At 40.5% G+C, this 10918-nt stretch overlaps 1 protein-coding gene across 1 annotated transcript in view; it reads left to right on the top strand.

Annotated features, from left to right (window-relative positions):
* ITGAE (integrin subunit alpha E) overlaps window positions 1-8183 on the top strand; it is a 64630-nt gene extending 56447 nt beyond the window's left edge. The window contains exons 27-30 of the mRNA XM_087854694.1: window positions 404-406; window positions 1488-1570; window positions 6264-6377; window positions 7862-8183. Coding sequence (XP_087710820.1) covers window positions 404-406; window positions 1488-1570; window positions 6264-6377; window positions 7862-7957 — 296 coding nt within the window. The 3' untranslated portion in view covers window positions 7958-8183. The remainder of the gene's footprint in view (window positions 1-403; window positions 407-1487; window positions 1571-6263; window positions 6378-7861) is intronic.
* The last annotated feature ends 2735 nt before the right edge of the window (window positions 8184-10918 follow it).

Below are 10918 nucleotides of genomic sequence, written 5' to 3'. Positions count from 1 at the left end.
CATGTTGAGGGAGAGAGGAGGGCTTGAAGCGGGTGACGTGAGCGGCCTGGGGCTGCCTGTGCCGACGTTTCCTGATGAAAGCTTACGCCGGGTGGTCTCGAGGCTGTCCTTAGTCGCTTCTCTGGGTGCATTAGCCACGGTTAGCCACGGTTGCGGCTTTGCTTGAGCCAAGGTGAACGCTGAAACTGTTTGCACCCCCTGTTCTGGGACCTTAACGTGCTCTGCGTGCTGAGGGTTCAAATTCTCTGCTTTTTCACTCAAGAAGGGGTTGTGCTAACTATAACCGGAGTTTCCTTTTCAGTATGTGGAAGAATGGTATTCAGTGAACTGCACCATCGCTTCGAATAAAGAAAATGTAACGGTGGCTGCAGAGCTCTCCTTGACTCAGTCTCAGGTACTTGAGATGGTGAACGCTCCGGATCCGATTGTCTCTCTCTCCGAGAAGAGTTAACAGCGTCTCAAGTGTAACATGTCCAGGACGGGTGTCTTGATTCACCTGTTGCCCCAGTCTGTTCTTTACACAGTTACTTGGGGTAATTTACTAGGGTAATTTACTGTAGTTACTTCCCTTAGGAAATACTGGTGACTCCTTCCTTTCCTATATCCACATATCTGTTCCAGCCCCAAGTTCTGTCATTCCACCTCCAAACTATGTTCTAAATTCATTTCCTTCTCTCCATCTCCATGCTACTGTTGTAGTTCAGGCCACCATCTTTTGCCCAGGCTATTGCAGTAAGCTGTCTTTTCCTCCTCTCTCTACTCTTGCCATGCCCTCTACAAATCTTTCTTCACATAACACCTATTTTAAAGGAAACATTGTGCCACAGCTCTGAAAAGAAAAAAGTGACATTTGAGCAGAGTAAAACACATACTTTTTCAATGGCCTGTAAGGCACTGCATGATCTAGTCTCTGCTTCTTCAACTTTATCTCCTCGTACTCTCCTCTTTCTCACTTCCTATACTCCAGCTATTCTGTCCTTTCTGTTTCTCCAGTATTATTCTGGCCACAGGATCTTTGCACTTGCTGTCTCTTCTGCACGACACTGTTCTTCCACCGTATCTTCATGTGCATGGTTTCTTATATTTAGCTCAGATGTTCCCTTCTTAGAGAGGCATCCCTGATCATTCAGTCTAAAGTGGGCACTGGGATCAAGTGTAACTCCTCCCAGTGATGCAGGTGAGAATGATGAGATCTGAACTGAAGGAGTAGCAATGAGGAATGGAGAAAAGGGACAGATGTGAGAAAGGAAAAAAGAAAAAGAATTGTCAAGAACCGATTTGGGGCTGGTGAGTGGGGCTGTATAAAGGGAAGGGAATTGGGGGATGATTACAGGTTTCTTGCTTTGGTAGCTTCGTGGTTGCCAAGACCACTAACTAGACAAAGGAATACAGGAGAAGGAATACGTTTAAAGGAAAAGATGCTGTCCAAAACCAATAAGTCTATGTCTAAAATAATGTTTTATCTACCTCCATCTTACAGTTACCAGTACCTGAACTGCACATCCTTGGTGAAATATCTTTCAACAAATCTCTATATGAGGGGCTGAATGCAGAGAACCACAGAACTAAGGTAATCCCTGGCTATTTTCTGATTTTCTGAGCAGTGTTCTGGGGAAAACTGTGTCTAGGCTTAGAGGCCCTGTACAGGCAACTCTTCCTGTTTTCAGTCTTGCCACCTCTGATCTTGACTCTACCGCAGCTGCCTCTGTGACCTTGAATTAGTCAGCTTCTGCCTCAGTTTTTACATCTTTGAAATGCCAATTGAAGAAGAGGCCTAAGCTGAAATAACTAGGCTAAAATCAACAGCTATGTATACTTTGATTTGAAAATGTATTTTTAAAATTTAAAAAATTTTTAAAATTTAAAAAATTTTTTAAATTTAAAAAAGTGAGAAATTATTTTTTGTATACATTGACTTCCTAGTGTGCAGTATCAGTGTTTAGAGTATTAACCAGTTACTCAGGAATGTGTAATTCTTTTATAAATTTTAAACTAAATAGTAGGACTCTTGAGATTTCTTTACAGAAGTGTGACAACAAGTCAAAGTGATGTCTGTGATCTATGGGCTTAATGATCTTGTTGACACTTAACCTAGATGTGGTTAAGTGTCAGCTGGTAGCAGCACCCGGATGGAGAGATAATCCATCTGTGGGCTCTTTAGTCAGGCATGATCGTTACTGGGAGGAATGTCAAGAGAGTGAGACTGGATTGCTAAATACTAGGTCCTCTGATTTCCTTCCTGGAGGCGGAGAAAGGAACAGTTCTCCAGAGAAGTGCTCCATTATCCCACTGCCCAGATTAAAAAACAAAACAAAACAAAAAACAAAAATGAATAGCAAGAAAATCCAAGCCTTACAGAAAAACATCAGATGAAAAATAATGGTTCCTTATTCCCCCCTTCCCATGTCCCCAACTCTGTCTTCCCAAAGAGTGCTACGGTTAACAGTTTCATATATGCACATATTTGTAAATAATTTATTTCCCTCTCTTACTGTTGCTTTTATTTCTGTACACAGATTCCCCATAATTATTTTTCTTTCTTTAAATTCAATACCGTAAGCAAAGTATTACGTCGTTCCTGACAATAAGCAACTAAGGTAGAATGAACCTATGAGTATAAATAGCCATGTGTCCACGTGCATTTCATCTGCAAGTCAGGGAAAACTCCCACTAATGTACCATAAAGGCATCTGTTGTTTGTCTGGTCAACGGCCTGGCTCCTTTGGATCTTGTGCCCTATAGTCTGTGTTGGTGATGCCTTCCCTTGTGGCCAGCACAAAGATGCCACCTCTCCCAGTGCTGTGTTTTCATGTGGCAGGACACAAAATAGGGAGCAAGAGATCAATAGCAAAAGGGTTTTTTCTAAGTGTGTCTTCCCTTTTTAGGGAGGGAGATTTTCCTAAAAACTCCCAGCAGCTATCTCCTTACATCTTTTCAGTGAGAACTGGATCTCATGTCAGTCACTGACAAAGGGAATAGCTCTGTCATGATTAGCTTAGACCAGTCATGATTTCTGAACGAAAATTAAAAGGAGAGAATGGTTGTTGGGTAGGCTACCATCAGTGTTGGACTACAAGCACTAGTATCCTGTGTTCTGGTTCTCGCTTCACCTTTACCAGGGTAGCTTTAGGTCAAATTTGGAAACTGTGGGTTTGGAAGAGGAAAAGGGGAAGAGGCTTTGAGAAAGAGGAGCATTTCTTCTACTGAAATCTGACCTTGGGACTTCCTTTCATTATTTTCCTAAACCCAGATTCTCAAGTCCTGCCCCCCTGCCCTCCACTTCACTCTTCCATAGAAGAAAAACCAGCTCTCTTCTTGTTCTTCCTCCCTCTCTGTTGCTTTGCTCCCTCCCTATTCTCAAGGACCAGAACTTACTCCTATTAAGCTCAGCTGCATATGAATTAAATAGTTGCCTGGAGGGTCAACCCTAGGAAGTAACCAGTATTTATAACTTAATTGGAAGAGTCCTTAAAGGTAAATTTGTTCAGGGGCGCCTGGGTGGCTCAGTTAACTGAGCATTCAGCTCTTGGTTTCAGGTCAGGTCATGATCTCAGGGTCCAGGGATGGAGTCCCACATCAGTCTCTGTGCTCACTGCAGAGACCACTAAAGATTCTCTCCCTCTTCCTCTGCCTTCCCCTGCTTGCACAAGTACATGTGTGCGTGTGCACGCGAGTGGTGTCTCAAAAATAAAAAAAAATCTTAAAGGTAAATTTGTCCAGCTTTCCAACCCATACAGAAATTATTTCCAAAGCCCCCCTGACCTTGATGCTTAAACACGTGCATGAAAGGAACTCAGTGTTTTGGGCAGGAGGAGAAGTCTTGGTGGCCCTCTGGCCCCACTTAAGTCCTGGGAAGCTCTGGCCATGGGAAGACCATAACTCGGTCTCACTTGGGAAGCAGTGTCCCCTGAGCTTTCCAGCTGAGTCCTGTTAGTGAGAAGAGGGCTTTGACTCCTAAAATTGAGACAGCCTTTAGACAACAGTGCTGGGGATGGCTTCTAATAGAACTCTGTAAGTACAGTTGACTCTTTTTTTTTTTTTTAAAGATTTTATTTATTTATTTGACAGAGAGAGAGAGACAGCCAGCGAGAGAGGGAACACAGGCAGGGGGAGTGGGAGAGGAAGAAGCAGGCTCCCAGCAGAGGAGCCTGATGTGGGGCTCGATCCCAGAACTCTGGGATCACGCCCTGAGCCGAAGGCAGACGCTTAAACAACTGCGCCACCCTGGCGCCTCAGTACAGTTGACTCTTGAACAACATGAGGGTTAGGGGTGCCAGCTCCCCACATAGTTGAAAACCCATGTATAACTTTTGACTCCCCAAAAACTTTACTAATAGCATATTGTGGGCCAGAAGGCTGATTATATTAAATACTGTATTCTTATAATAAAGTAAGCTAGAGAAAAGAAAATATTAAGAAAATCATAAAAGATACATTTATACTACTGTATTTATCCAAAAAAATCTGCATATAAGAGTACCTATGCAGTTCAAACCCGTGTTGTTGAAGGGTCACCTGTAGTCTACACGGACGCCATTCTGCATTTATTGTCACGTCTTTGAGGTGCCATACACTTTAGTTTGGTGAAGAGCAGACCAGTATCTTTGTCATATATTTCTTGTGGGATTTGTGCAAGGTCAAAAAGAGCTGTCAGAACAGAGTTGAAAAGGACTTAGAGCTCGTTTAAAATAGGTCATCATTTTGAAGAGGAGCTTGGGGCTCAAGGACACAGAGTGGCATGGCTGGATGTAGAACTGATTTTCTGTCTTTTAGTCTTTCAGTGTTCTCTAAAACCTAGAGACCATAATTCTCTAAGACTTCTGTTAAACTGTCAAAGAATCCTTAACTGATTTCCTGACGGACCAAAATAATTTAAAGTATTTTGTTCCTTAGATAATTTTGTGGTGCTGTTGTTTGTTTTTTTCCATCCAGTTTTTGTTCTCTTTCCTTTTCAAGGCTACTTATGGTATGATTCTTTCTTCAGCCATGGCTAGTCTACTAATGGGCTCATCAGAGGCATTCTTCATTTCTGTTACAGTGTGTGGGGTTGTTTTGTTTTGTTGTTGTTTTTTTATCTCTAGCACATCTTTTTGGTTCTTTTCTGGGGTTTCCATCTCTCTGCTTACATTACCTATCTGTTCTTCGTCTTTGTTCTTCCATGCTGTCTACTTTATCCGTGAGAGCCCTTACCATATTAATCATAGTTGTTTTAAATTCCAGGTCTGATAATTCAAACATCCTTTCCATGTCTGGTTCTGATGCTAGCTTTGTGTTTTCAGATTATGTTTTTTTTTGCCTTTTGGTCTGTTTTATAATTTTTTTCTTTTCTTTTTTTCCTAATAATTTTTTCTTGAAAGCTGGACATGATGTACCAGGTAAAAGGAACTGCTGTAAATAGGTCTTTACTAATGTGGTGAGGTGTGGGGAGGGGAAGTGCTCTACCATCCTGTGATTAGGTTTCAGTCTTTTAGTGAGCCTATGCCTCTGGGCTGTGAACTTCACAAGTGTTTCTCATTTTTTTCCAGCCCCCTTAGGTGGGACAGGATACCTAGAGTGGGCTTGAGTTGGGTATTTCCCTTACCCCGGGTCAGTTAGGCTCTGGTAATACCTTAGCAGGTTAGGCTCCAATTAACTAGTTTTCTCTGAGGGTAGGCCAAACAGAGTGCTTTGGCCTATTTCAGAATGGTTCCTTTTCCTCTCCCCTTGCCAGAAGCACAAAGGGATTTTTCTCCAGTATTTTCTGCAGGAACCTGGTAAAGCTCCTGGAGGAAAACCTTATAGTGTTGTGGGGGCTCCTTTATGACTGGGTTCCCTTGGGTTTTTAACTCTGAGAGTTGTCAGTACTGAGCTTCTCATAATTCATCAATTACAGATCAGGTTTTCTTACCCCAGCACTGGGAAGCCTCTACTCCCTTATTTATCTATCTCTCTCACCAATCTTGGGGTCAGCAGTTTTCCAAGTGTCCTTCCCTCTCTTAGGAAGTCAAGAGTTGTTGATTTTTCAGTCTATTCAGCTTTGTAGTTGTTAGTACGGAGTGGTGTCTACCATACACTCTACATGTGGGACCAAAAACTGGAAGATTCTCATTAAATAATTTTAGCCGATGTATCAAGAAACATTTAGCTTTTTGCTTTACTGTCAGCCTTGGTCAATATACAGAAGGTTGCCAAGTTCTCATATTTTGCTCCTTAAAATAACATGTAGAATTTTTTTCTCATCTGCTTCAGCAGACTTACTGGATGGTCTCCTTGTCTTGTTGCAGGTCACTGTCATCTTCTTGAAGGAGGAGGAGTATTTGCCTGACGTCATTATCATTATTTTAAGCAGCGTTAGTGGCCTTCTGGCTTTGACCGTGATTATAATCATCCTATTCCAGGTCAGTTCTACTCATGTGAAATATCAGAGTACAGAGATTTTCCTAAAACAGATGTGATGGTCATTACCCTATTTAAATCCTTTACTTTCCTTCCCCTGTTTTAATGTTCAAACTTTTTTACTGCTTTCAAGACTCTCACTCTGTGGCCTCTGCCCCTCTCCACCCTTAAGTCTTGCTTTTTCCTCTAAACACATGTAACTAAATAAGTTATGTCTCTGTGCTTGCTGTCTGTACTGCCACCAACCCTGTGCCGATGCCTTTTCCCACTTTTTCACCTTGTTCACACTCTTCCCTTAAATCTCAGCCCAGAGATTCCTCAGTCCTCTGAACTGAGTTATATGCTTTTCCTGTGAACAAGCTGCTTTCTGGAAACCCTTCCCAGTGGCAGTCATCACTGTATATTAATTATTTTTGTTCCTACTACATTGTGAGTTTTTAAAAAAAAATTTTTTTTTAATTTTTAAGCAATCTCTACACCCAAAATAGGGCTCAAACTTACAGCCCTGAGATCACGAGTTACTGAGCCAGCCAGGTGCTCCTAGATTGTGAGTTTCTTGATGTAGGAGGACATACTATGCATAGTAGGCTGAGTATTTTTACATAAATAAGATCCATTACAGCTGAAACTATAATACTTCGCAGAATTAGTTAAAAAGGATAGGGAGTTTGGGGGCTTAAGAGGAGGGTGATTTTTCACTTCTGACTGGAGAATGAGCACCAGAAAAGGCTTGTGGAAAGGCAGCATTTAAGACACATCTTGTACAGATGTAGTGAAAAGAAGGGGCACATGCACCGCAATGTTCATAGCATTGTCCACAATAGCCAAACTGTGGAAGGAGCCGAGATGCCCTTCAACAGATGACTGGATAAAGAAGATGTGGTCCATATATACAATGGAATATTACTCAGCTATCAGAAAGAACGAATACCCACAATTTGCATTGACAAGGATGGAACTGAAAGGTGTTATACTAAGTGAAATAAGTCAATCAGAGAAACACAATGATCATATGGTTGCACTCATGTGGAACATAAGGAATAGTGCCGAGGACCATAGAGGAAGGGAGGGAAAACTGAATGGGAGAAATCAGAGAGGGAGACAAATCACAAGAGACTCTTGACTCCAGGAAACAAACTGAGGGTTGCAGAAGGGAGGAGGGTGGGGGATGGGGTAACTGGTGATGGGCATTAAGGAGGGTACGTGTTGTGATGAGCATTGGGTGTTATACACAACTAATGAATCCTTGAACACTACATCAAAAACTAATGATGTACTGTATGTTAGATTTAAATTGAATTTAAATTAAAAAAAATAGTTCCTGATTAAAAAAAAGATCTTGAAGGATCGGATCATCAGGGAGAGATTCAGAGGAGGCATGAGAAGCAGAGGAGTATAGGAGCTATTTTGGTAACAACTACATAATGGTTTTCTAAAACACGTTGGTATCTTAGGCCTATAATGGACTTCCCCTCCTTTGTTTCAGTGTGGCTTTTTTAAAAGAAAATACCAACATGTGAACTTGGACAGCACAAGGAAGGCCCAGCTGAAATCAGAGAATCTGCTCACAGAAGAAAATTAGGACCAGCTTCCTCATCTCTTCGGAGACAACATCAACCAGTCTTGGTGTCGTTTCGTTTCTTTTTTTTTTTTTAAGATGATCTAGAGTAGAATCAAACAGATTGTTTGTGGGATATTGTTTTTTAACCATACTTTGTCTCAGAAGTGTGTGTTGTGCAGAAAATAAACTTGGGAAACATCTGATATTGAATAAAATTAAACTGTTTTCTTTACAGAAATGCCTTTAATACGGAAATATACTTTGTGATTTTTTTTTTTTTTTTTCCTCAAGAGGAGGTACAGCAGTTCCAACCTTATTTGCCTAAGAATGCTTTTTCTTGGCATTTCTATTAATGTCTCCCAGCTCGGTCTTCTACAAAGTACATCTTGGGGGATAGTGGTCAGAAGCATTTCCTAGTCTGGCATTTTCAAGATCCTAAGATGTTGCCTGTTATTTCAAGTCAGGCCACAAAAAAGCACCACCAGTACCAAATGTAAAAAGTAGAAAAACAAAAGTCACCAAAATAGTAACTAGGGAGGCAAAGAGAAAACCAAGACTTTGTTCTGTAGTTTCATTTCTGTTGTGTGTATGAATATATCTACTTAATACTCTGTGCGAATTCCTTACCCAGCCTCCTGCTTAGTGAATTGCTCAGGGAGACTTTTGTTCCTCGGTACTGTCGCTAGGAGAGAGCACTCTTCCACAGGAAGAGATGAAACCTGGCCTGGGGGTTGGAGGCACAGAGATTAGGGCCTAGTTACAGGCTGGCTTTGTTCTTAGTATCTTATTTTATCTTTATGCCCCATGTTAAAACTTGACCCATCTCCCTACGCTTACCCCTGCAATGGAGCAATCTTTGTTTTCCTGGATCATAAAAGTTATTGCATAAAAGTTAAGTGGTGTACCAGTATATAATGTAGAAAGTAATCCTTGTCTTTATCTAATTCAGATGCTTTCATTATTTCTTTTAAATTTTCTTTTTTTCTGAAATTTATATGTGTATAAGGTATGAATTAGGGACTGAGTTTTGTTTTTTGTTTTGGTTTGGTTTTTTTGGGTTTTTTTCTCCCAGAAGCATAACTAACTTCACCACACCACTTACTGAAATAATCACCTCCTTTGCTTATCCACACTCTCCTGTATCACAGGGGCTGAAAGGCTTTAAACATTGCCCAGACTCCCTTGCGGTGGGTTTCTAGTTTAGGTTATGCCAGTGAGAGGCACTTGCATGAGACTGAAAGGTTCAAAGATACAAGTCTTCCTTTTGGCTGTGGCCTCCAGCAGTGGTGGCAGCTTCTTGCAACTCCTGACCTCTGGGTGATACCAGCTCTCCTGTTTTTATTTTCCAGCCCTCTTGACAAATTTGAAACATAACTCTTTTTATTAAATCCCTTTCTGCTTGAAATACCTAGAGTGGTTTCTGTTTTCTTGTTGACCTTGAGTCTAATTATATTATTTCAAATGAGTAATAGTTGTCCCTATGTCATTTATTGAAATGCTCATTAATAATTGGCAATTCTGTAACTCCTTGTGAAATTCATACATATACATATAAATTCTGGAAATTTAATTTTGTTTCAGTGATACGTTTGTTCCTGTACCAGTACCACGACTAAAGGAACACTTTCTAGCATTATGCAAATGATAAATTTAAAACAGCGGCACAAAGATATCTAAAAAAGGAAAAGTCTCTCTCTCTTCTCCACCTCCAATCTCTTTCCAAATGCAACCACTGTTAATAAATTTTAAGATATTCTTTAAAAATATTCCTATGCATATACCAGCATAAGCTTTCTCTCTCTAGATGTATATTTATATAAATCTATATATAAATGGAATTACATTGTATGTAGTGTCCCACCTCCTGCTTTTTCATCTAATAGATTCTAGGTATCTTTCAATAGCAACATCTACAGATCTACCCCAATCTTTTTAACAGTTCCGTAATATACTGAGTTGTATTTACTTCACAAAGCAGATATTTAAGTTTTTTCTATTTCCTTTTTTTATTACAAAGAAAAGGTATGATGAACATCTCTAAACAGGTATCCTACATAGCATGCTTTTCAAGTATATTGATGGGTAAGTTCCTAGCACAATTACTGGCTCAGAGATTGTGTGCATTTAAAATTTTGATAGATGAAATAAGTCACAGGAATGAAAGGCACAGAATGGGGATTACAGTCAGTGGTATTGTAATGGTCTCGTATGGCGACCTACACTTGAGGTGAGCACAGCATAACGTAGAGAAGTTGAATCACTATGTTGTATACCTAAAACTAATGTAACATTATCTGTCAACTATGCTTCAATGAAATTCGTTTTAATAGATGATGGCAACCTCCAAAACGTCTTTGCCAGTTTATACCCACACTTAGAGTGTATGAAGTGCCACTGTGTATCTTGCCGTCACTGGGCACCATCAAACTTTAACTAGTTTGCTAACCTGATCATTGTGAAAAATGGTATCCTGTTTTTGATACCAGTTTTCATGTGGTAAATTTTGATACCTGATAGGACATTTTCATTCTTAAGAAAAATTACTGATTATATTTTTTCAGACAATTCTTAGTATCCGTGTTTCAAATTCACAAAAGAAACCCTTTGGGATTTTAATGTAAATGTACAGATTAGGTTGGGAAGATTTGCTTTCTTTAAAGTATTGTTTTCCTAGTCAGAAATATGACATTTCTTCACTTGCTGAGATTTTTTGTTTTTTTAAAGATTTATTTGTCAGGGCACCTGGGTGGCTCAGTCAGTTAAGCGTCTGCCTTCAGTTCAGGTCATGATCCCAGGGTCCTGGGATCGAGCCCCACATTGGGCTCCCTGCTCAGCGGGGGGCCTGCTTCTCCCTCTCCCTCTGCCTGCCACTCCCCTTGCTTGTGCTCTCTCTGACAAATAAATCCTTTTTAAAGATTTTATTTATTCATTTAAGAGAGACAGAGAGAGAGCATGAGCAGAGGAGAAGGGCAGAGGGAGAGG

The sequence above is a fragment of the Ursus americanus genome, chromosome 23, assembly GCF_024610735.1.
Source record: "Ursus americanus isolate L20-20 chromosome 23, mUrsAme1.1.p, whole genome shotgun sequence".
Taxonomy (NCBI): Eukaryota; Metazoa; Chordata; class Mammalia; order Carnivora; family Ursidae; genus Ursus; species Ursus americanus.
This window is presented reverse-complemented; position numbering and strand designations above follow the sequence as displayed.